Genomic DNA, 26,216 nt, shown 5'->3' on the forward strand with positions numbered 1-26,216 from the left:
ACATCCTTAAAATTCAGGGAAATGAAGGACGCATTTGAGGGCCGCATTTCGAGCAGCCTTTGAATTGGGACAGCCTTCGTCGCGTCGCTGTGACGTAATCGGCCTTAAAATGCGGCCTTTAAGGCCTCAGACCCTGAATTGGGATACAGCCCTGATGACAGGTAATCTCCACAACAGCCTCTCTTCATTCATTCATCATGTTTGTGTAAAATGTCTTTCATGTCATTATCAGCTGTAAGACTGACTTCTTCCTCTGGATGGCGCCGTCCTACAACTGCAGGTGCGCTCCACTTTAATCAAACAAACACCTGCACGTTCATGTTATCAGGAAATCATACAAATTCACAACTAACATAATTTATTACAGCTCCTGCAGTCAGAGCAGCTTTCGGGTAACCTGAGCTCAGAGTTCAGAACTTCACCTGAACGATGAGAACGGGAAAAAATCAAGAATTGAAACTCATCAGGTTTAAATACTAATGTTTCCGTGATTTCACCTCTAAATTAAATCAGAACGAGCGCTCAGAGGGGATTCTGACTGATCATTCAGGTTTTAACTCGTTTTTTAGGATTTAATCTAAGAAGCTGAAAATCAAGGTTCACGTGCGTCCTCTAACCGTCCGTCTCGCGCAGCTCAGCTTCTTCTCTGCTGCGTCGCTCCATGTTTCTTTAATGAGCTCCAAAGGCAGCACAAACCGGCTGAAGCACCACTGAAGAAGGAACCAGGTCACATCGCAGCGCAAACACACAGCATGCACAGTGCACAGCTGATTTTCCTCTTATCATTCTTCTTATTATTATTATTATTATTATTATTATTATTATTATTATTATTATTATTTCCAGGTGCTGCAGTGGTTAGCACCGTTTCCTCACAGGACAAAGCCTCCAGTTTGGGGCCTCCTGATTGGCCGGTTCTTCCTGTGCCTGCCTGTGTTTCCTTCCTTTGTCCAATGACGTGAGTTTCAGGTCACCTGTGATTCTGACAGTGACATGAGGGCTGAAAGCCAGTTTAAAGAGTCCAGCTGAGTGATTTAGAGCCTTTATATAACCCTGCAGTGCTGAGCACACACAGCATCTCTCACTGTGTTCACGTCCTGTTGGCACGTCCACACTAACACAGCGCGCCTACAAACGTCTTTGAGCTTCAGACAGAAGCAGAGACTCAGACAGCAGAGACGGTTTAATCTTTTGCTCCCCACCAAGTTTCAGAGTCTTCAGAGCCATCGTTTAAATGTAGAGTTTCAGATCTACAGTCACAAAGTTTCATGCAGTTTCTAATAATAATGCGCTCAGTTTGAGCCAAAACATCAGGCTGCAGATGCCGTTTTTCCTACTCTGGGATATCTGTGATGTCACACAGAGGGGGCGTCTTCGTCAGACCCATTAGCTTGTTTCTACTCCGCTCTCGAGGTTCTAACTCCTCATCAGGACTTATTTATTTTCAGATTTACAGTTTGTTTTCTCAACCTTCACAGCTGCAAGAGGAAGCCAGGCAAGGGGCAGCCAATCAGAAGAAAGCTGCTTTCATGCAGTGGTTCTCCTGAAGGTGGTCCTGCAGTGGTCACACCCTACACCTTTTACCCTTCATCACTATAACAGAGTTTTAAAAAAAAATACTAATTTGTTTATTTCTATTTATTTCACTTAGTTTGACTCCACCCACCACCTGCAGAGGCCACCAGGGGGCTCAAGAATTGCTGGTTTTAAGGCAGGAGGTCCCAAACACACTATTATTATTAAGTGTGCCTATGCCAAGAGGCACACTTATTACTATTCGTCGGATTTATTATTCTTATTATTATTCTCCATCTTCCGCCTAAATTTCGCCGCGTAACTCGCCCCACAGTTTTGAGACAAGGTTCACATATGTTATATCATTTTGTGCGGCTGGATCTGGAATGGTGTGCTATGACTTTTATAGTTTTTTAAATATTAATATTTTAGTGAAAATTTTCCCGCGCTTATGTACCGCACAGTTTTGACACAAGGGTTACATATGTTATATCATTTTGTGCGGCTGGATCTGGACTAGTATCCTATGAGTTTTGGTGTTTATGACTTTTATAGTTTTTTAAATATTTAGATTTTAGTGCAAATTTTGGCCCATTTCTAGGCCCATGAGAAAGATTCAACTTTTGGCCCCCTAGAAACAGATTTCAAACTTCATTTGTGGTGTGTTGGCTCTCTCTAGTGGTATGTCGGGAGTAGTACGGCCTGTCTACCCTTTATTTGGATTACCGTAGTGATGACAATATCAACGGCGCGCACAGCGTCGCTGCTTTCAGGAGCCATTGGAAGTTTTAAGGTTGCGCGAACCATTGAATAGTTACGGTAAGCGAAAGGGTGTATGCTTGGTGGAAAACTCCATATCCCACAATTCATAGCACGCCTTTACCGAGTCAAACAATGGCGGCTGCCACTTCGTTTTTATAGTGCTTTTATTCGTGTTTCTAGGTCACAAAATAAACTTTTAAGAGATTTTCAGGCGAGAATGTAGGTGTGTAAACGTCAAATATCTGCTCGTTTTGTCAAAACATCCCATATTAGCAACAGTTTTCTCACGATGTTGCTGCTAGCCGGCTATCTAGCGCGGCTAGCGCTGCTTCGCTCAAAAGCACCCGGGCTTGGCTTAAAGTGAAGCGGCTGTCACTCGTTTCACCACCCGATCACTCGCCATGGGACTGTTTCTCAGCTGGACTTATTTTTCGTTTATATGGGCCGATAATTCATTTATTCATTTTAGTAACGGTATAAACAGTGAAAGGTGGTTGTCCAGATGCTGGTCGATGTGGGAAAAATAACTGAGTTGTTTGGTGGTGGCTAACGCGGAGCTCCAACAAAGGGCAGCCAGCCCTGACAGAAAGGACATGCGGGGAAAGAGACATACGAGGCGGCGAGGCGGCCGCCGATCGACCGGTGGTGGCTAACGCGGAGCTCAATCGTGGATAAGGGAAACCGAAGGCAGGAGCGTGAGGTGAACTGAATTTCAGGTAAGAAGTTATGAACTGCACTCTATTTGGGTCAGATATAAACCGAGTTTAGGTGTAGTTTATTTTCGTTGTGCTGACAGTTACAATAACTCGTACTGCGTGCTAGCTAGCACGACAGAGTTTCTATACAGCTGTGCGCGCTAAGTTACTGATGTTGAACTTTATGACAGCCTCCCCTGTCATTCTCTCGCCTGTTGAAACTTCAATCATGAAACTGATCAATGATCGGCTTTCCTCTCTTGTTTGTTTATAGCACTAAACAACAGCAGCACGTTTAAGCTTGATCAGCTGTTGTTAGAATTCATTTGATTTTAATTTCTAGTATCAGCTGATGTTTGCTGGAGCCACAGCTGAATAAAAAGGGCTGGTCGAAACCAGGAGATGTCCTTACTGAATCATCAGAGCTGAACTGGTGATGGAGAAACAGGTTTACCTTTTAGGTGACATGAATGAGTTGAAGGGAAGTTATGAACTGTTTCTGAGAGACAAACAACACCAGGATCTTTTTCTAAGTAGCTGACAGCTGGTAACTGTGCAGGGGCGGATCTAGCAAATCTTTTGCCAGGGGGCCAGGTAGGGCATTAACAGGGAAAGGGGGACACAAAGATATACTTTTCTTTCTTGCTCTCATATAAAATATTTAGCTTTTATTAAATAGTTATCTGAATCTTACAACCAAAGTTTGTATAATAATACACAAGATTGGCTGTAGACCATTGTTAATCATTCAGAACACTGTGTAAAAATAACAAAAAGCAAAACGTGAATGCAAAAGTGCATAAATATTTATTTTACGTGTTTGATGTGTGTGGCGGGCGTGGTCTGCAGTGCCGCTGCAGGGGAGGTGGACCCACGGGTGTAAAGTCTGCTCTCTCGGCTGTTTTTTGGGTGTGTGTTGGGCTGTGAGTTGAAAAGCTACAGCCGGCTGTGTGGGTACACCAACCATGTGTGAAAAGTGGTCCATAACGTAATGCTTCAAAGCGTGTTCATGCAAGCATTGTCGGGTCTGCCGTGGTACAATGGGACTTCTGCTCATGAACCTCTGTGCACAGCGTCTGCAAATCAGGGCTGTACGAAGTCACCTCATCTTTACACAAAACTGTAAGCTGTCATCTGTGAGGCGCGAGCGGTCTTTGTTTTTACCATAGTTCATGGTGGGGAATGGCTGCTCTGCTGAGTTTTGCTCTCTGTAGCCGTTTGAATGGCAAACTACACTGATTAGCGGCGGCATAGGCACACTTAAAATTTCTTCTGAAATTTTCGCTTTCTAGTTATTATTATTATTATTATCATCATCATCATCATCATCAAGAGTTGCTGTTGTGTCGTTATGAAGTGAAAGCTCATCTGTGCTGTATCCCGTTTGCTGAATGCGGGTTCAGCGAGGCTGTCAGTCACAGAGCTGCTCTCAGAGGCTCTGGGAAAACTCTGAAACTGGGAATCAGCGGACTGGAAACCTCTTCACTGTAGATGTCAGTGATTCTGGTCTCTGTCTCTGTGGGGATTTTGAGCCTTCAGGTGGAGTTTTAGTTTTAACCCTGCAGCTTCCTGGACCTTTGGGAGGTCGGTGCTCAGCTTTCATTTCCCTCCTCTCTCATCTTTGTGGCCTTTAATGTTATCCAGCCTGGATTTGTGTTGCCTAGCAACAGAAGGGAGCGAGTTTGCAGCGTTTCCGTTTTTACCGGCGGTCGACTGAGAGCCAACGAGTCTTGCAGAGCGTCTGTGTCACCTTGTGTTAAATCTCTCCTGCAGGTGTGACCCAGAGACTTTCAGATGAGATTAAAACCACAGTGAAGCTTTCACATGGTGCAGATGTCTCACCTCTGTCTCCATTTCTGACTATTTGTGTCTCTTTTTCCATGTGATTCTATTCTTTGCCAGCATTCGTTTTAATTGGGAATAAGACAATTATTCCCCATTAAAACAATTATTAGTCAGTTAATCAATACTGATATCAGTCTTTTTTTTTCTGTATCAAGACTGAAATAAAATCAGTGTTTGTCATTATTGTGTTGTTTTGCTTCACATGGCCTTGTTAGAGTTGAACACTGTTTCTGTCTGACCACTTGGTGAATCATAACCTGGGGCACAGAAATGTGATCCTTGTTATGTCTGCAGCTGCAGCCACTCACACGTCTTCAGTTTCACTGACTGCAGATCAGAGGCAGGAATGGGTTAATAAATGACGTCGTGCAGGCTGATTGTGCATTCACATCATGGCCTCTGTCCGTCTGTAGCATGTAGTGACGTCACTCTGCATCACGCTGAGAGAGCAGCTGAGGAGGAAATATAGGACAACAGGAGGAGGAAGAGGAGGAGGAGGTCTGCAGCAAAGCCTGAAACCACAGAGAGTGGTTCAGAGACGAGCAGATCTGCATCAGGTACGTCTTCATCCTGCATGTGTGTGTTGTGTTTGAGCAGCAGAAAAAGGTCGTGCCACAGCCTGTTAGCTGATTCTAAAGGAAGAGTTCAGCATTTTAAAACTGCAATGAGGCAGGGAGAGGATGTTCCAGCAGAAAATCCAAGGAATGACATTTAAACTTTTCCTTTATGAAGGCACAATGACAGGGAAACAGGAGGATTTCAGGCTTTATGGTCACAGTGCAAGCTCAACGAAATGACACAGACCAATGAATGAGGACTTTAATATCAGCAGCAGGACAGCACATACAGAGCACATATAGAGGGTGATGACATGGTGGTATTAATGTGTAATAGTGAGGATAAGACTGTAATCCAGCTCATGTCAGAGCTGCTCTCAGTGTAAAACCTTCAACATGAGGAGTTTCCGCAGATATATCAGATTAACATTGCTGAAGCTGTTCCCGTTTGTGCCTCAGTGTTCATGTTTGAGTTTCCCTGTCAGCTGGGAACTCTGAGGTGTTAAAGCTAATCGATGCTTCTGTATCATCACCGTGTTCTCATCAGTCTTTTTGTTCTTCTTGATCATGCTGTGTCTGTTTTTCTTGTCTTTTGTGTGTTTTGGAGTGTTTTGTAGAAGCCTGGCATCAGACAGAAATGTGTGCTGGTCCCTTTAAACTATCCCTGAACGGCTGCACTTACATGCAGAATGCATGAGTACTTGCAGTGTGACTGAAGGTTTCAAGTTAGCTTTACATCCTTTCAATCGGGAAATGTGATGTGTGTTCTCGTCAGCGCTTCGTCCCTGAAAATATTTACAGTCAGAGTGTTTTAAAATCTCAGCAGAGGAGCAGTTTGACATTCAGGTTTAAGTCATGAAATCAGGTGGATCGTTTCCTCTGAAGGGTTTAAACTTTAAATAAATATAATCTGAATACCAAGCTCCAGGTAAACACAACCGCAGCCTTAAATCTGACAGCCTTTCCCAACCAACCAATCTCTGGAGACCAACAAACCTCTCTAAACGATCATCAAAGGCCACACTGATGAAGAACAAGCACTGCACAGAACCGTAAAACACATTCCAAGATTAATAAATGAAGCTAGCACTGAAGCTCCATACTAGCAGTTCTTCTAGTTTCCACTAGAGGCTCCAGGAGTGAGCCAGGACCAATAGACTTCATTGTTAAAATAAACATGTTTACAGTCTGAGACGGGATAGAAACTGGTTTGTGCGCTGTACATAATTTCCCACTTCCTGAAACTTGTATTTTACTTCTGTTACATCATAAAGATAAGTAAAAGGAAGTAAAAGACAGGAATGGGAAGAATAAGAGTGTCTCTACATGCAGATGACATAGATTTATAAGCTGGAAAAGAAGGAGACTGCAAAAGTTTATCTGGGGTTCATATCAAATATAACGACTGTATGGGGGGAAAATGTTTTTATAAGTCATATGTTTAATTTTACTAACAGGCCATCCAAGAAGTCTGAGCTCCAGTTTTGATAACCAGTGAAATTCTAGGATTTTGATTGGATGTTACTGCACAGGTATTTGTGTCTGTGAGGCTCTGCCCTCTGAAAACAAAACATAGCACCTCAGAGGTCAAAATGCTAAAACTGATGGCACATAGCAAACAGCCGATAGCCCTCTTTTATTTACAGTCTGCTAAAGGTTAGCACTATTCGTAGGTAACATACCAGCAAACTGAGAGTTAAGGGATTCAGTGGTCCAGGTGATCTCTGTGGTCAATTCTTATTTCAGTCATTTGTCATGAAGAGCGGTCCCAATTTATAACTGTATAGATGACACCAGCCGCCCATGGTTGCTGTTGATTGGTTCTTGTGGCAGTGGTGTCCGCAGAGAGATGCTGTGTTTGCTCCCCTCTCACTGAGGTTATGCGGGTTGGTGGTTAAAAGGCAGCAGAGCTGCAGAGTGAGACATGTGGAGAAAGAGTGTGTGTTTGAGGCCCGCACGCTGCCTGCCTCCTCGTGATGCAGTATCTGTCGCAGCTCTCACCGCCTCTCCCTCCTCCCCCTGTGTTTCCCTCCCAGCTCCAGAAGGATGAAAGGGCTGCAGCGGCTCTCTCTACCCGGAGCGTGAGGACCCTTCCTGGGCTCCATCTGCCTCATTCTCCCCCCTCCTCACCCCTCTGGAGCTCTGACCCCCCATCTCTATAGCTTCCCGTCAATCAGAGGAAACATGGATGCCTTCCGGCTGCCGCCTGTCATCGAGGAGGTCCTCGACCCATCCGGTCAGTCACTGTGTGTGCGTGTGTCTGTGTGAAGGGATAAGCATCAGAGTCCTCATTTTTAGTCCCATTTATTTTACCTTACATTTATTTTATCTTCACCTTGTTAATTATGTTCAGCACTTCCTGTTTCACATAAAAAGCATAGAGGCTAGAACAAGGTGTAGACATTTCAAATGTGTGTCAGAGGTGCAGACTGAGGTGCACGCTGGAATTCAAATTATTACTTTTGATTTAAGAGAAACACGTTCTCCTTTATATGAAATATTATATTAGAATTATCTTATTTTATGGGATTTTAACTCTTTTGTTGTTTTTATGCTGATGGTACACACATTTAAAGGTGTTTTGCTGCCAGGTGAAGTCAGGTATATTCAGTTGTTTACCTTTTCCCTGCCCCTCACTTTAAATGATTTGCTGTTAATGATGCACCAGGTTAAATAAAGGTTAAATCCAGCAGATGTCTCTGCAGCACAGCACACAAAAAATTTGGACATTGAGTAAATTTAGAGGATTTTAAAGTATTTAAAACAAGGATATTTGATAAAACTGTTTAACCTGCTTGAAAACCTCAGATAGTTTCAGTATTTATCTCCCACTAAAATAAAGGATATGACTTTCACTGACAAACAAGAAGAAACCTGGTATATTAAGAGGAGCCCTGGTGGTCAAGTAAAGAAGTGCATCATGGTTTTATAATCTTTTAAAATTGTTTTATTTGGAAACTCCTACAAAATAAGAGAAGTGTATTTTCATCTCTCTTTGTTAAAAATCCTCCTCTGTCTGTTCATTGTCTCCTTCCTCTCTGAGCAGATGAGCTCTGTGAGCTGAAGGAGGAGAAGCCCATCATGCTGGCAGATACCCTCACAGCCAAAGAGAGGGAGTCCCTTGAGGAGAAGGAGGAGACAGGGGGTGAAGGAGAGAAGGGGCAGGAGGAGGAGGAGAAAGAGGTGAAGGAAGAGAAGTCTGAGGATGAGGAGGAAGGCGGCGATAAAGGTAAAGAAGAGGAGCTGGAGGAGCTGAAGGCTCAGGTGTTGCAGCTGCTGCTGGAGCTGGAGGAGACACGGGAGGTGTCTCAGAGACATGAGGAGAGCTTCATGGAGCTACAGGGTGAGGAGACGTCACTTTGCTTCATATTCATGGTTGTTACTCCTCCTGCATCTCCTGATATGCAGGAGGACAATCAAAACTGCTCCCAACAAACATAGAGGTTTACATCAGCTCTGTAACTTGCCTCTTATCTGTATTTCATTTTATTCAATTTAATAACGGTACAGTACTCTGTTTTTGGTAACCATTGTCCTTGATGTAAATATGTGAAAACTGTGTATGTTTCTGTTCTGTGTCTTGTGTACTGTTTGTTTGTATATGTGTCTTTCTTGCTGCTGTTACACCCAAATTTCCCCATGTGGGACAATTAAAGGATTATTCTGTTCTATTCTATTCTATATCATTTCTCCTTTCAAAGGTCTGTTAGAGGAGGAGCGGCTGGCCAGCGCCCACCAGGCCGAGAGCTTCACCCGGCAGATCCAAAGGCTGCAAGGTGCGCTCCTTCACCTCCCTGACTCTGACAGTATGACACTCTGATTCTCTGACACTCTGACACTGACTCACAGACTCTGACTCTCTCTGGCTCTTTGACACTTTGACTCTCTGACATTGACTCTCTGATCTCTGAGACTCTGACTCACTGACTCTCTCTGACTTTCTGACTCGCTGTGACTTTCTGATCTCTCCGACTGTCTCTGACTATGACCCTCCGACTCTTTCTGACTCTGATTTTCTGATGCTCCCTGACTCTCTCTTGCTCTCTGACACTTTGACTCTCTGACTCAGACTGACTTTCTGAGACACTGACTCTCTCTGGCTCTCTGATTCACTGTGACTTTCTTGATCTCTGACTCTCTGAGACTGTGACTCTGACTCCCTGACTCAGACTGACTCTCTGAGACACTGACTCTCTGACTCTGACTCTCTGAGACAGTGACTCTGACTCTCTCACTCTGACTCTCGGACTCTGACTCTTGGACTCACTGACACTGACTCTCTGACTTTGACTCTCTCTCTGATTCTGTCTCTCTGAGACTCTGACTCACTGACTCTGACTCTCTCACTCTGACTCTCGGACTCTGACTCTTGGACTCACTGACTCTGACTCTCTAACTCTCTGAGACTCTGAAACTGTGATTTTGACTCTCACTCTAATTCTCTCACGCTGTCTGACTCATTCAGCCCAGCTGCGTTCAGTCCAGGAGGAGATGGACAGTCTGGAGGAGGAGAAGGAAAGTGAGCTGGAGGAGGTGCAGCAGGAGCTACGCTCAGCTCAAGAGGAGGTGCTAATGCTGCAGCAGGCAGCCGAGGAGGCAGCAGCAGAGAGAGAGAATGACATTGCCTCCCTTCAGGAAGAGCTATGCCGTCTGAGGGCGGAGCTACAGCGTCTGCACGCCACAACAGCCGAGTACGAACTTGAGGTGACAACACTGAGAGCCGAGCTGAGCATGAAGAGCCACAGCACACTGACACAGGGTAACTGCAACTAAACACAGTAACTATAACTCTAAGTAACCTGCATTATCTAAGGTTTAGTACCAGTAACTGTAACTAAGTAGGAGAACTGTAACTAACAGATGGGACCTTTATCACCTGAGATGAAGGAAACAAAGTGAACAAACATCTGATGCACCAATAATGCAGAGATGTAATAACATGTTTGTTTCTTCAATAGAATCAATAAGACAATTATTAGTCAGTTAATCAATACTGATATCAGTCTTTGTCTATTGATACAGGTGAGGTCACTCAGCTGCAGGACGAGTTCAACTCTCTGACAGACCAACGTCAGAATCTGACTAGTGACAACAAACAGCTGAACAACAAGGTGGAGGAACTGCAACAACAACAAGACGCGTGAGTGACCTGAGCAGCTTCAGTCAAAACATCCACCTACACCTGACACTCTGACTCTTAAAATGTGAGAAAATTCTTCAAGCTTGGGTTTTCTACCAGAGGCTTTTCTTGTGTGGTAGACCCCACCCTCTGTGGATCTTGTGCTCAGAGCTTGTCTGATCATTTCCTAATAATATTTAAATTTACAATAATGAATTACACGGCAGTGGGGAATAGATTTCATCACAGCAGATGTCTTTCTGAAAGCACTGTAACTAAGTTCAAGGTCTTGTTAATAATTTTACTTCTTCACTGTGTACAACTCTGCACAATGTGGCTCCTCTGAACAAGAAAGCATCAGATCAGAAGAACTTGACTCCCTGGTGTAACTCTTAAACACAAACCTTAAAGATAACTTGTAAGCTGGAGAGGAAATGGCATATCACAAATTTAGAAGTTCATTATTTAGCCTGGAAAAATAGTTTGCTGCTTTATTGTTTTGAAAATGTCCCCTGTAAAGCTAGAACGTCTCACTATTCATCATTGTTTGACGAAAACAAGAATAACCCCAGGTTTCTCTAAAGCACTGTAGCCAGGCTGACAAAAGGTTACAAATTATGTTCTTATGGCCTCTGACTGTGGACTTATCTCTGTGCTGGTCCTGCTAGACCACAGTGCAGCGTTCGATAGTGTTGACCAGAATATTTTATTATAGCGATTAGAACTTGATGTAAGTGTTACAAGTACTGCACTGCAGTGGTTTTAATCATATCTATCTAATGGACTCAAATTTGTTCATGTAAATGGAGAGTCCTCTTTACACACTAAGGTTGCTTATGGAGTTCCACAGGGTTCTGTGCTAGGACCAATTCTATTTACATTATACATACTTCCTTTTGGCAGTATCACCAGAAGGTATAACATATATTTTCACAGCTGTGCAGATGACACCCAACTTTATCTATCCATGAAGCCAGATAGCACACCAATTAGTTAAACTGCAGCAATGTCCTAAAGACATAAAAGCCTGGATAACCACTAATTTAACGCTTGTAAATTTAGATAAAACTGAGGTTATTGTACTCTGCCCTGAAAATCTTAGAAATATGGTATATAACCAGATTCTTACTCTGGATGCCATTATCTGTGAATCTTGGAGTCATTTTTGACCAGGATGAGTCCTTCAGTGCGCATATTAAATAGATACAGATGTGGACAAAATTGTTGGTACCCTTCAGTCAATAAAAGAAAATCTCACAATGGTCACAGAAATAACTTTAATCTGACAAAAGTAATAATAAATAAAAATTCTATAAATGTTAACCGATGAAAGTCAGACATTGCTTTTCAACCATGCTTCAATAGAATTATTTAAAAAATAAATGCATGAAAAAAACTACCAAAAGGCAACATTGCAGACATAGAGGGCAGCTACAAGTACCTGGGGATCCCACGGGCAAATGGGAACAATGAAGAGGCCGCTAGAAAAGCTGCAACCACCTGCAGAGGGCCAGGCAAGTCCTGAGGAGTCAGCTGAACGGTAAGAACAAGATCCGGGCTATCAGAACCTACGCCCTGTCCGTTATCAGGTACCCTGCTAGCATAATAACCTGGCCAAAGGAGGCGATAGAAGCCACTGACATCAGAACAAGGAAGCTCCTGACCATGCATGGAGGGTTTCACCCCAAGTCCAGCACCCTGAGCCTGTACGCTAAGCGGCAGGAAGGAGGCTGGGGACTGGTGAGTGTCAGCACCACAGTCCAGGATGAGACAACAAACATCCTCGAATACATCAGTAAGATGGCCCCAACTGACCGAGTGCTCAGTGAAAACGTCAGGCAGCAGAAGCCCACAAATGAGGAGGAAGAGGAGGAACCATCATGGAAGGACAGGCCCCTACACGGTATGTACCACCGGCAGATAGAGGAGGTGGCTGATATCCAGAAATCCTACCAGTGGCTGGACAAAGCTGGACTGAAAGAGGCACTAATCATGGCAGCACAGGATCAAGATCTGAGCACAAGACCCACAGAGGCGGGGGTCTATCACACCAGACAAGACCCCAGGTGCAGGCTGTGTAAAGATGCCACTGAGACAATCCAGCATATAACAGCAGGGTGTAAAATGCTAGCAGGCAGGGCATACATGGAACGCCATAACCACGTGGCTGGCATAGTATACAGAAACATCTGTGCCGAATATGGCCTGGAAGTCCCGAGGTCAAAATGGGAGACGCCCCCTAGGGTGGTGGAGAATGACCGAGCTAAGATCCTGAGGAACTTCCAGATACAGACTGACAAAATGGTGGTGGCTAACCAACCGGACATAGTGGTGGTAGACAAACAGAAGAAGACGTAGTGATAGACGTAGCGGTTCCGAATGGCAGCAACATCAGGAAGGAAAACGAGAAGCTCGAGAAATACCAAGGGCTCAGAGAAGAGTTTGAGAAAATGTGGAGGGTGAAGGTAACGGTGGTCCCCGTGGTAATCAGAGCACTAGGTGTGGTGACTCCCTAACTAGGTGTGTAGCTCCAGCAGATCCCAGGAACAACATCGGAGATCTCTGTCCAGAAGAGCACAGTCCTAGGAAGAGCTAAGATACTGCGCAGGACCCTCAAACTCCCAGGCCTCTGGTAGAGGACCTGAGCTTGAAGGATAGACCGCTCGCAGGGGCGAGCAGGAATTTTTTTTTTTAGGGTGTTTGTATATATCTCACTTTGTCTCCTGAAGCTACTGTTCCAACAGATCTTCTGTCTAATGGCAAACAGGTGTGATGACGTGTATCTGGCAGTCAGAGTGGAGGGCAGTACTGAATATGAAAAGGACAACCAGGTGAAGGCGGACTCTTACATCACGGTGTTCCAGTCCAGACCTGAGCAGAAGGACTCATCTGATATACAGGAGGAGATCAGCATCCTGAAGGTCAAACTGAGACAAGCTGAGGAGACAGCGCAGAAGGTCCAGAGAGAGGTGAGAGGCGACTGCTGTTTATGAGCTAAAACATCTGGATGTTTACTACAGACGGACATCATATTTGGTCAGTTTAATCCAAAGACTGTTGATATCTTGAATTGCAAAGCTTTTGATTTTACCTTTAACGGTCATCTGTAGCAGCATGGCAAATTTCAGCATTTCAACATTAAAAAACAGGTAGTTGTAACTCAAATAGAATAGAATAGAATAGAATAGAAACATGCTTTACTGTCATGGTACATGTTTAATGAAATTGTGGGAAATTGTTCCCAGTATGGAATAAGCATCTTCCAATAGTCTTCAGGTTTACAGACCAAAGAGGTCCTGACCTGCCCATAGTATCTTTGTCTCTTATATAAATATCTGTTATTGATTTGTTGTTGTGTTTCTTCTGTCCTTCCTTCAGTGTGAAGGTTTGAAAGGTGAGCTGGCCGAGCTTCAGCAGCTGTATGACTGCAGCCAGCGGGAGCGAGCGGCACTTGAACAGGAGCTGCAGCGCTGCAAGGCTGAGCTGCAAAAACTGGTGGGCAGGAAGTCACAGGTGAGAGGTCACAGGTAAAAGCCTCAGGTGCTTAGTGAAGTTGGGTATGTTACACTGTTAAAATGTTTCAGTACCGATAGATTATTTGGTCTCAGGTAACCATGCCTGACAGAGATTAGGGTTAAAACTCCCTCCCTCTGGAGAGGAAAGGGTGAGGTTTAGATTAACATAGCAGAACATTTTCAGGTAAGTGTTTAGAGAAAAAAAATCTGGTCCGTGCTCTGTCACATGACGCCTCTCTGTCTGTACTGTGTGCATGTTGGCCGGTAACAGCTAAGCTCAAACGCTCTCTGGATCATTTTGCTTTCAGCTCTGCTCGTGTGGCCGGTTTCTGACAGTTTTTCTGTGAGCTTCTAAATGTCTGTCGCTTCAGGGCACATTGTCTTTTGTCTGGTCTTTCGCTTATATCGCACAGCCCTTGAAAATGAATTTCATACAAAAACAAAGAACATGGACATTTACAGCTCATCTGATGTGGAACATCTCCTGCAAGACAGACCAGTGCAAACAGTTTGGGACTCTTTACTTTAACATCAGTAAATCAATTCTTCCCGGAGACTCCAAAACTTGAACAAATAAATTCCCCAGTTAGGTGACTCAGTATTGATCAACTGTCAGTTTTTCACACCTTATGACTCAAATTGACTTGAGGTTTCACTAGGTAGGATGTGAAATTCAACTGATTTTCATTTTTCATAATGTCAAATGGATTAAAGAAACTGGAAACTTTAACAATCAGATGACCCCCCCCCCCAAGGAGCAGCATTTGGTGACAGTGAGGAGCAAAACACCTTTCTAACAGGAAAAAACCTCCAGCCTAACCAGGATCAGGGAGGGGCAAGCCATGTAGTCTGATGTAGTTCCACATAAGAGGGGCCTTAAAGATGAAGGCTCTGCCTCCCATTCTACTTTTAAATACTCTAGGAACCACAAGTAAGCCTGCAGTCTGAGAGCAAAGTGCTCTAATGGGGTGATATGGTACTATAAGGTTATTAAAATAAGATGGGGCCTGATTATTTAAGAGCTTAAATGTGAAGAGCAGGATTTTAAATTCTGGATTCTTAACAGGGAGCAAATGAAGAGAGGCCACCTGTCAGTACTGTTTCTGCAGCATTTGGGTTCAACTGAAAGATTTTCAGGAAGTTCTTAGGGCATAAAAATAACAAATTGCAGCAGTTCAACCTAGAAGTAATAAATACAATAACTAGCTTTTAGTGTCACTCTGAGACAGGATATTTCTAATTTTAGAGATATTGCGGAAATGGAAGACAGCAGTCCCACATATCTATTTAATATGCACATTGAAGGACATATCCTGGTCAAAAATGACTCCAAGATTTCTCACAGTGTTACTGGAGGCCAAGGTGATGCCAACCAGAGTAAGAATCTGGTTATATACCATATTTCTAAGGTTTTCAGGGCAGAGTACACTAACCTCAGTTTTATCTAAATCTACAACCATTAAATTAGTGGTTATCCAGGCTTTTATATTTTTAAGACATTAATGTAGTTTTACTAATTGTTCTGTCTTATCTAGTTTCATGGACAGTTAAACTAGTATGGATTTTTGCATACCAGTGAAAATCATAATCGTTTGTTCAAGTCAGCAGTCAAGACCTGCTGTTTGACTTCACCCTTATCTGGATCTGGATCTCCAGCCATGCTTTCAACACTCCTACTTGTAATTTGAAATGTAAACTGTAAAATTAAAAACTACACAAAGTTTGGTTTTCTAAGACTTGCTGAGGAACTTTCCTGACTCGAGCATTTGCATTCACTAGTGCTGACATGAACTTGTTGTGGCACTTGCCTTTCTTTTCTTTGGAGTTGACTTTGTAAACAGTGACCTGGTCCCCAATCCACTCCTCTTCATCAGATAATTCATTCAACTTCTTATCCACCATGCAGCACTGCAGGGGTGTCATTATTTTGATAGTAGCAGCCTTTAACATTGACATTAGTTCCTCCTTCCCTTGGCAAAAATTAAATGGGATTTTTTCACAGGCCTTCAGAAAATATCACTTTGTGAAATATAAACATTTTAGGATGAATTTAAGATATTTCCACCGAGTGAGATATAAACTCACTCGTGAGAATACTAACGCTAGACTAACAAACTTGTTAGGAAACACATCAACTTTTAAGATGGCTCTCTACAGCCAAAGCTGACCTGGTAGTTAAACTCTGCTGATGCTTCAGATTCGATCTCCAAAAGTCTTGAAATGACAAGATGCTGATGTTTTAATGTTAAAGACTTAAAACAAAACAAAACAAAAAAACCTCACCATCTTGTCTTTAATTTTTCAGTTTCCTCACTTCATTTCCATTTTTTTGTCTGATTGCCGTCTCTTCTATTTCACATGAAATTTACACGAGAAACTGAAAAATTCTCTGAAAATTTGATGAGTTTTGATGATCGACCTGCCTGCCTATCAGTCATTTCACATCAGATCACTCGTTTTCATTTGCTCCCTGCTTGCCGTTCGCCCTCACGCCCTCTGACTTTATTATTCTGATTATTTCATTTTCTCCTCTCTCCATACTCCCCACACTCCTACCTTCTGTCTTCTTCCCAGAACTGCACTCGCCAGTCTGAGCCCCCTGTTCTCTCCATCCCCTTCATAGGAATGATTGTAATAGTGGCCTTGATTTGGTGCTGGTGGGAGGAGCTGGCGTCTTAGATGGGACCAGGTATGGCCATGACCTTCTTTCTCTACCAGGCGCTTTCAAGGAAAACTGCCTCTGCATTTGTTTCCACAAATGAAGAAACAATTGCTTCAGATGAACCCCTCTGTCATTTAAAGAGTTTAAAAGTGGAAACCTCTGCCACCATGACTTCCCGATCTCTGTTCAAATCCAGGTTTTACTTGTTTGTTTGAACTGTAGTAGTACATCAGCCGTGCCGGGTATTCCATCCTCCATCAGCCATGATTTTACATGCTCATGTCCTGACTGATTTAATGCTGGGCTCAGTTTGTTTTGTCAGGTTGCTTGAGTTTCTGTGAAGCAAATCAAATATGAAGGAAGGTTGGTGGTTCAGTCCGCGTCTGCTTTCTGTATGCCAAATATCTTTGGGCAAGATACTAACCCCAAGTTGCTCTCAGATGCCTCTATCATCTGTGTTAATGTTAGATAGAAAACACTTGCATAGAAAGAAGCGCTTGTGCGAATGGGTGTGAATGTATGAATGAGCCAAGTTGTGCAAAGTTGCACTTTGAGTGCTCAGAGTAGAAAAGCACTATATAAGAACTGGTCCATTTACCATCTGTCCATCAAAGAGCCCATAATAATGTAATCTTTACACTTTAATTCTTAGGTTAATGTCAGAATTCTGAGAAAAAAGTCAGAATTCTGACTTTTTTCTCGGAATTCTGGAAAACAAGAAAGAAAAAGACGTTCCCACTCTTTTTTTTCCCCCAGTGGCCCTAATCCTCTTCCGTACTTTTATCTTTTATATCTTTTTAAAGAAAATCTATTTCTTTATTTATCTTTTTTGTATTTTCTTTATCACCGAGGGCACCACTGTAATTTTTGTTATGTTCTAGCAACATAATGCCAGTAAAGAAAATCTTGAATCAGAAGAGTTTTTGCTTGTGACACAGCACGGACTTTTTCTGTAAGATTAAATATTTTCAATTTATGTATGATTGCATCTTAGCATTGACTCTGTTTGTAATTGTGAGGCACAAAAAATGTCCTTCACCTTTCGCCTAAACACAGCCATACAGAGGTAGTTAGAAAAATACTGAATGACCTGCCACTCACTCTTCATTTGTGACCAGTACGAATGGATTCGCAGAACATCTAAAAGTTCCCAAACATCTTAAAGGCTCCACACTAAAACTTTGCTTATGGTCATATTCAGTATTTTTTGTTGTCAATTTGTGTGGGTTCTTTGCATATGTGTTTAGAATATGCAGAGGTTGAAGAGGCTCTGCTTCAGGGGCCACCTGATTTCTTCACCCCTCTGGACCAAATCCTACAAACACATTCAGAATGTGGTGGGTGGTCAGAATGTAGTGCTCTTTTATAAAAAGCATTGTCCCCTTTTTTATAGACGTTTCCATTATTTGCTACATCCAAATGGAAAAGAACTGCAAAGTCAAAATAAAGTATCAAACTCCATTTAAAGTTTCCAAAATATCCAGCATGTGGTTAAAACCTAATGTGCTTATAAATTAATTTTATTCTAACCTGTCTTGTCATCTCCCGGCAGCGCGACTGTGAAGGCTGGAACCTGGCAGTGGTGGCAGTCGCCGTGGCAGCCATTGCTGTTCTGGTTGTCCCTAGTTTCACCAGGGCTTGAGGAGTACACAGGAAGCGACCTCACGGTGAACTGTAGGATTGTGGGATTGCCGTCATCCATCCAGTGCTGCCCTCACACATGTGACCATCCTGATGTCTGCTTGTTGCATCTCCACGACACTTTGACCAAACGCCACAGACGTCAGTGAGTGCTGGAGGGGAAAGCAATAGGAATTCCCGACATCGTCTACTATGATTCTTTACTCTTCCTGCAGGTCAGCTCTGCGCAGATGGTCAAGCGGTTGATTTATTGATTACTCACCATCACAGTTCAAGAGTTGAACAGAATATCTCATTTTGTTGTATCTTCCAGAAGTACCAGAAGTAGCTTGTCATGAGGTTCGTGAAGACAATGGACTAAGTTTGACTTTCGTGTTAGTGGATGCTACATATATATAAAAAAAAATGTCTCTACATTCAGTGTTAAAATGGAAAATATAAACTCATAGGGTGAAATGATCTAATTAACTTACTTACTTGAATAGTTTTGGTGATTATTCATTAAAATTAGATTTGATCAAACAGCAGTCCAAAACAAAAGGGTCATTAATTTAAAGGCAACACTCTGAAAAAGTAGCACATTTTTACTTTAAAAATGACTTGAGTTATTATATTTTCCTTCAGCTTTAAAATGATTTGCCTTATTTCTGTCCCGGTGAGTTTAAGGAGTACTTTGCACTTACTGATAAAGGAGAAAACAGTAGCAGATAAAACTTGATTGTTTAGCGTTTCAAATACTGCCTTCCTTCTTAATGTTGTACATCATCTGATCATGTATTTGTCAGAAACTTAACGCTGATTAAAGTTCATCAGCGTTAAGTTTCACCAGGTCTGGTTTGTAGCATGAAACACCGGGATTAGCTTTATTTTACCTTCCTCACTTCTTATAAATCCGTTTACATGTCTGGATTTCTGTTTTTCAAATGTGTAGTATGACTATCTATAAAAGTAAAATAGCACTTTAAAAAAATATATTTCCTAAAGCTCATTTCTAAAGAGAGATAATTTCTGTGGACTGATTACACTGTGTTTAAATTCAGATTGTGCCAGAGTTGTTTTCATTTTGCACAGTTAGGTGTAGCAGATGGTTTTCATTGATTTATTTATTGATTTCTTTTTGAACAGACACTTTCCTCCTTCTCTGAAATAATGCTAGGGGGATTTTTTGTTGTTCATTTTTAGCATGTTGTAGAAAATGTGATTAAAATCAAAACACAGCAAATGCTGGTGTTACTTAACATGCAAATTTCAGATTTGTGTATGCAGATGACACTTTTCTTTATTTTTAAGAAGAGCAGAGTTTGATCAAAACGTAATAAACTGAAAACTATAATGATTAAACAGCAAATTACGTTTTTACTAAAAAAGTCCAAATTTTATGTATGCAGATGATACATTATTTTACATCTAACGGTTGAGCACAATGCAGCAAAATGAATTTCATGATAGGACTTAAGCTCATATACAGTCCTAATCAAATAAGGGCACTGGGCGATATCTATTTACAAATAATAATGGAGGAGGACCAGAAATGATGTCATGTAGTGGAACACCTTTCACTGAATTCACAATGACAGTGATAAGGACACAAAGTTTTATTTAGATTCCAACAGTGAACATTGTTTTGTTTAGTTTTTTCTTCTGTAGAAAATAAAAACTGGGATGGATCTTGTCTGAAAGGGGCGGCAAAAATTCAGCATTTAATGTAAAACCCCAAAGAGAAGTCTACATCTGCATTTTGGTTGATCAAACTTCTCAAATGCCTCAGATCATCCTTCTGAATAAACACATTTTTTCTGTAAGCTTTTGAATTTTTTTACTGTGGGAGATACCCAAATACATCTCTTTTTTGCTTTTGCACATAGACACATTTCAAACTTTATGGTTCCTAAGTTATGTTTACATTTAAATAGAGACCAAATAATCCTAGAAAATAAGAATAAGCTGTTCAGATGACTGTGATCCCTTTCAGGGTGGAACCAGGTACTTCTGTCAAACTTGTTTCAGTAAGATAACAACTAGCTCAGACATTCCAGTTTATTTACAACATATGGCACTGCAAATGAAGATTGAACTGTGACACGTGTACTTGACTGAAGATATTAACAGCATTAATTTGATAAAGCAGGGCTTTAACAAACTGTGGGAATTTTAAATTAATAAAGGCTTATTAATTAATTTAAGATTATTTAAATTAATCAATAATTCAATCCGAAGTTTGATCAGGCTATTATACTGTATTGTTTAAAACAACTAGTAGCATGTGCTGTTAGGAGCTCCTATAAACATTTTGCATGACAAACACGTGTAGCCTACTTTAAAGACACTTGCTGAAGGAAAAACATATTTTACACATTTAACTGATGTTGTGAAGTTTTCTTAGTAATATGTGTAGGTCAGCTCCCAGCAGAAAAAAAAACAATAATATATATGAAAGGTTAGTCAAGATAAAGACTTAATTGCCACACAACTTTCACGTGGTAACTTTTTTTAATGTACTTATTTACTCAAATTAAAGGTATGAAAGCCCATTACTGCCAGAAAAGGGAAACCAGTTAGGAACAAAAAATTATCTCATTAATGTCACTAGCTAAGTCAACATTAATGAGATAATAAGACAGATGTTGAGTTGCACATTATTTAATCATTTTGATCAGTGAATTTCAACTAATTTTATCTGATATTTTAGAACATAAAATACTAATAGTTATAACCTATATTTGACCTGCTAGTGTTTTTGGTATTTCCTGGGCTTGAATCTGGTTTTGTGTTGTATCAGGGCTCTCACTGTCTTTAGTGTTGTCTTTGTTGGTCTTGTGTTAAAAATGTGTCTGAAAATATGTAATTTATTCGAGACTTCCACAACCTTACCTGGCACTGAATCAATTCCTCCAGAATGTTTTTAAATCTGTGTTTTACTGTGAATACAAACTCGATACTATTTTTTTATCATTATGTCAGTAAAATTACAAAAATCTTCCTAAAAGCTGCATGCCGGTGTTCCTCTGTACCGTCTTGGTATCTTTGCTTTGATCAGTGCTTTGTTCTGATTTTTCTTACACTTGGTTTCTTCTTTGTTCTGTTTTAAAGTGCATAATTTTCCTACAGCTTCTGTGATAATAAGTATGTGATAGTTCGTCAGATGTTTGCAAATCTAGCATTAAGAAGAGTCTGGGGGTGGACTAATTATTGGTTTCCTGATACATTAATATACAGCAGCACAACTCAGACTGTTTGTCCATTATGCAGAAATCACATCTGAATTTATAGAACAATTTAAAAAAAACTTTCTTTCATCTATTGTGTGAATATGGATTTACTTTGAAAACTTCTCAAACATCTGAGCTTCCTGTTAGGCCACCAAATCTCCTCTGATGGTTCTCGTATATCTGTGTTGGAGTTATCATGACAAAAGTCACAGTAATATAATCAAAATACAAAATGTGTCAGTTTGTCTGCTGGGTTTCTGCCACAGTAACTTGCACTTGATATCAATTTCTGGAGGTCTGTGATAGTTTTTATGTACTTCTGAAAACAGAACTAGTACTTATCTGATCATTTTGTTGTTCTCTTTTCACAAAATGAAAATGTAAAAGTGAAAAGGCATATTTTGTTTTATCAGTGATATCCTGAATCCGTCCATCCTTAGCGCAGTCCTGACAAACGTTAGCTCCCAGTAGGTATCTCCATCCTGCATGTTAGGTTTAGAGGAATAGTGACTTTGCATGAAATTAGAAGAGTAGATGTAGCCGCTGTAGCAGCTCCAGCCAAGCTGTAGCATGAGCGCTAAAATCCAATTCTTCCATTAGCCGATGCAGACTGTGTTATTAGCCAATTGTTTTTATAGTGGATTTTAGTTTCATCTGGGTTTAACCAAGCTGAGCATGAACACTGGAACCATGGGAGCACCTGAACATCTACATGATGGTTTACATTAAGTTTATGTGGCACACAGCTAAAGACATCGTTGTCACTGAACTAGTTTAACTTATAGAACTACAAACAGTTTAACCCAACATGTTTTCCTGCTGGTTTCTAACTGGTGTTGTGTCGCGCAGCTGCGTCTAATAGAAATAGCAGTTTATTATTATAGATGCTATTAGTAGCAGCTAGTTCAGCCTAATTTAGCACAAGTCCGTGTAGCTGCTGAAATACTGGCATGTTTTATTAGCTAAGTGATATTTTTGTTGCCACTGCAGGCATTACGCTAGTTTCTTCTAGTACTGACAGGTATTGTTGTAGTTTTTTGTAACTGGTGTTTATAAAATTAGCTTAGCCTAGCTTAACATATGTTAGCCAGCATAACTAAAGATAGCATGCTAAATGTTTTTCCATATTTTGGGATTTATTTGGTAGTTAGCAATAGATGTATTCAACATCATGCTAGTTGGTATAAAAATGAATGTTATGGTTTGTTGTTTTGTTTTGTTTTGGGGGTGGGACAAGTGTTCATATGTTTAAACGTGATTAGCCAAGCTCAGCGTTCATTAGGATGTTAAACACATAGGGGGAAACTGCCAATGAGATTTAAAAAAAAAAAAAAAAAAAATACAGAAGACACTGATAGCTGTCAGTTTGCCCCTGAGTTCCAGCCTTTTTGCAAAGCTAGGTTCATCCTGGATGTGTACTTAGACCACGGTGAAACTGAACCATCAGAAAAGATTTTAAAATGTCTGACTGTTTAAACTCCTCAGATTTCACTGCTGATTGTGCGTCAGGTGTTACTGTCAAGTATCAGGTGTGCTGTATGAACTCTGCTTCTACTTTGGCGTCCTGAATCTGAGCCGCAAAAAAGCGGAGCATCACTGTCATCTGGCTGCTGTTTCTCTTCTTTGTTTTTGATCTCTGTTCTTGATGTTTTTGCACCGTGCTAACATCTGTCTGGGACTGTATTTTATGTTTGGTAAATCATCTAATACAAATAAACATAGTTTTCCTTGTCTTTCATGTGTTCAGCATTATGGTATATTTTCAGAATTACTGGTAAAAACAACCTTGAAACATTACATGCACCTGTTTCAACCATGCTATTATCTATTCAACCAATCACATGGCAGCAACTTATTACTTTTAGGTATGTAGACATCATACCTGCTGAAGTGTTTGGTTGTTGGTGCTAGAGAGGCTGGTCTAAACTTGAAGCAACTGGGCTCCAGCAGCAGAAGACCTCACATGTAGCACTTTTGTTCACTAATAACAGGAGGCTACAGAGAGGCTACAGTTTACACAGACTCACAAAAACTGGACAACAGAAGACAAAAAAACGTTTCCTGGTCTGATGATGATTCCTGCTAGTACAATCAGATGGTAAGTTTAGAGTTTGGTGAAAACAGCCATTATGAAGTCATTTATCAATCCTGCCTTGTACCAGTATTTCAGGCTGCTGGTGGTGTGATGGTGTGAAGGATATTTTATTGACCCACTTTTGTCACCTGAGCAACACGTTTACAGTTTAAATACAGCATCGTAGCTGAGTATTGTTGCTGACCATGTCCATCCCTTTATGGCCATAGTATACCATGTTCTAATGCTCTATCTACTCTGTCATCTGATGCTGTGTCAGTTTCTGCTGTGAAGCCTTGTGTCACCATCATAGTTGTGGCAGCTGTGTGGTGGATCAAACCAAACCAAACCAAAAGGTCCCATTAGAGCCAGAAAAGACCACAAAACCAGGAATGATTTAGGGCAGGGCTACCTAGTGGTTCATGGTGACATCATGATGGCTACTTCCATCTTCTTTATTCAGTTCATGGTGAAGGGAAAAAAAAAAGGAGTAGGAATCAGGAGTGAAGTCATGACCGTAATAAGTGGTGATAACTCTGGTAAACTGTCTGCTCTGAGAGGATGATGAGTGTATCACGGCGGCACTCGCTGTTAAATTTAGTTTGGCTCCATATTTACACTTTAGATGTGAGCTGCTGTTTTCCTCTCGTGATATCTGAGCTGGACGCAGATATTTTCAGACTCACGGTGAGTCTGTATTCCTGTCTTGTGTTTTTATAGTAAGTCTCTGAACGTGACACACAGGAAATACGCCTGATGCCACACATTTTAACTCAAAACACTACTTTCATGTTTTCACACACATGTTCAACGAACCCACGATTCCACAGCATGAATGCAGTGAGCCACTGTGCCACTTCTCACTTTTTAATCCACTCAACCCACTAGAATCATCACTGTGGACATTTTTTGTGTATAAAAACTATAGACTATGTACAGCCACAGCGAGCACATTTTAGACTGATGTTCAACACAGTTGGAATAAAACCAGCAGCTCTTATAAAGCTGTAACTGCACACATCTGTATGTGATTATTGCAGAGCTGATCTTGGGTTTCACTCTGGGTCAAGTTCAGCTTGTTTCACGTAGAAGCAGACTGTGCTCAGCAGGGGGCGCTGCTGTTTACGTCAATAAATCTCTTCAGTTTGTTTTATTCTTCAAAAACGCAGCATGAAATTTTTCTTCCTCTCTCGCTTGCTTCAGTTTGCCGCGCCTCCATTTGGCAGCCAATGGAATTGCAAGAAGCAGCAGCACCTCATTCAATTAACTGTAAACACCTAACCTCCATTGTAGTTACCATTAATTGTCATTAATCATTATCACGGAGTCTATTGTATTTTCAGATATGATATGTATTTCCAAACTGAAGTAAACTTTGATGTTGTTTATTTCTGCTTTGTTGTTTAAATGTCATGCAGTGATTTGATTGGCTGTCTGATGGTGATGTCATGTCCCTCCTCAGGGTGTCTCTCCAGGTTTGAGGACTAAAAATACCCGGAGGTGTCAGAGCGGCTGTGGAGCCCCGGGTCCGGCTGTCGTGGTGGGGTAGATGGGGGTGTCCTGGTTGGGGGTGTCCAGCGTGTCTCCACCCCCCTGTTCCGCGCCGACCAATGATCTGCGGTCTCGGTGTCCTGCGGCTCGGAGGATGCCCGGGCCGCAGTAGTATATGGTCATGGCAGGGGCATTCCTGGGAGTCCTGCGCAGTGACGCCGAGCCTTTAAACCTCGCTTCACGCTCCCGCAGCTGCACAGCCCCACTCTGTCCACGACGCCACCCGCGTGTGACCACAGCCAAGCCAGCCGGAGGACAAAAGCAGACTATTCTTCACTCTTCCTCCTGAGCCTCCTCTTTCTCTGAGAGTGCGCGCCTCTTTACGCACAGCTCCGTGAAGCTCCCTCCCCGCGCGCTGGGCACTGCCCCTCCGCTTCCACTGCCCCGTTTCTCTTTTTTTTTCTGCCTTTCCTTCTCTTCCCACTGCGCTCGGTGCTATAAAAGGCATGTCCATGATGAGCAACAACAGCTACTTGGAGCCCCAGCAGTTCTACCAGAGCACCGCGGACATCGGCGAGGAGGAGGAGGAGGAGGAGATGCCGGCCACCGAGAAGGACCTGGCCGAGGACGCCCCGTGGAAGAAGATCCAGCAGAACACCTTCACTAGGTGGTGCAACGAGCACCTGAAGGTGATCAACAAACGCATCAACGACCTGCAGAAGGACCTAAGCGATGGGCTAAAGTTAATAGGGCTGCTGGAGGTGCTAAGCCAGAAAAAGATGTACCGGAAGTACCACAGCAGACCCAACTTCAGGCAGATGAAGCTGGAGAACGTGTCCGTGGCGCTGGAGTTCCTGGAAAGGGAGCACATCAAATTGGTCTCCATCGGTGAGTGCGTAAAACCGAGACAGACGCGCGTTTGGAGAGTTTTTACGCAAAGTTTACGCACGGTGTGTATTTGTATGTGTGTGTGTGAGAGAGAGACCTGGAAACAGCCAGCCCAACTGCTGGTTTCTTTCATAAAAGGGTTTTTTACAAAGGTAATCACGTGTGGCATCGGTTTGTGACTGACAGGTGACAGGTGTGGCTCACAGGTGTGTGGAGATCCAGGTGTTCACAGCTGTTCAGTGC

General features: G+C 42.0%; 2 protein-coding genes across 12 annotated transcripts in view; both read left to right on the forward strand.

Moving 5' to 3' along the window:
• The first annotated feature begins 70 nt into the window (after positions 1-70).
• Positions 71-23,253, forward strand: LOC146369622 (uncharacterized). 2 transcript variants are annotated; one of them, XM_084910609.1, is made up of 11 exons: positions 71-161; positions 5,231-5,374; positions 7,411-7,610; positions 8,421-8,717; positions 9,076-9,150; positions 9,840-10,133; positions 10,397-10,514; positions 13,261-13,462; positions 13,872-14,006; positions 16,583-16,697; positions 18,223-23,253. In XM_084910609.1, the coding sequence occupies exons 3-10, from the start codon at positions 7,559-7,561 to the stop codon at positions 16,685-16,687; spliced, it is 1,278 nt and encodes a 425-aa protein (XP_084766735.1). In that variant the 5' UTR covers positions 71-161; positions 5,231-5,374; positions 7,411-7,558; the 3' UTR covers positions 16,688-16,697; positions 18,223-23,253. The 2 variants fall into 2 exon arrangements, with proteins under 2 accessions (XP_084766735.1, XP_084766736.1); XM_084910610.1 differs by lacking the exon at positions 16,583-16,697.
• Positions 23,254-25,053: 1,800 nt separating this feature from the next.
• LOC146369623 (filamin-C-like) overlaps positions 25,054-26,216 on the forward strand; it is a 58,056-nt gene continuing 56,893 nt past the window's right edge. For 3 of the 10 annotated variants that reach the window (XM_084910597.1, XM_084910602.1, XM_084910605.1), the window contains exon 1: positions 25,072-25,973. In XM_084910597.1, the coding sequence (XP_084766723.1) occupies positions 25,592-25,973 (382 nt within the window). In that variant the 5' untranslated portion in view covers positions 25,072-25,591. Of the gene's footprint in view, positions 25,974-26,216 lie in introns of all 10 variants that reach the window. The other 7 variants (XM_084910598.1, XM_084910599.1, XM_084910606.1 and 4 more) reach the window with 5 other exon arrangements.

Source organism: Perissodus microlepis, chromosome 17 (genome assembly GCF_051167445.1).
Source record: "Perissodus microlepis isolate ML-2025 ecotype Zambia chromosome 17, ASM5116744v1, whole genome shotgun sequence".
In the NCBI taxonomy this organism is placed as follows: Eukaryota; Metazoa; Chordata; class Actinopteri; order Cichliformes; family Cichlidae; genus Perissodus; species Perissodus microlepis.

Coding starts and splice junctions, on each gene's coding strand:
- LOC146369622 (XM_084910609.1), top strand. CDS start 7,559: ATGGATGCCTTCCGGCTGCCGCCTGTCATCGAGGAGGTCCTCGACCCA. Junction 10,134..10,396: donor CCACAGCACACTGACACAGG/GTAACTGCAACT, acceptor CTATTGATACAG/GTGAGGTCACTCAGCTGCAG. Junction 13,463..13,871: donor CGCAGAAGGTCCAGAGAGAG/GTGAGAGGCGAC, acceptor TCCTTCCTTCAG/TGTGAAGGTTTGAAAGGTGA.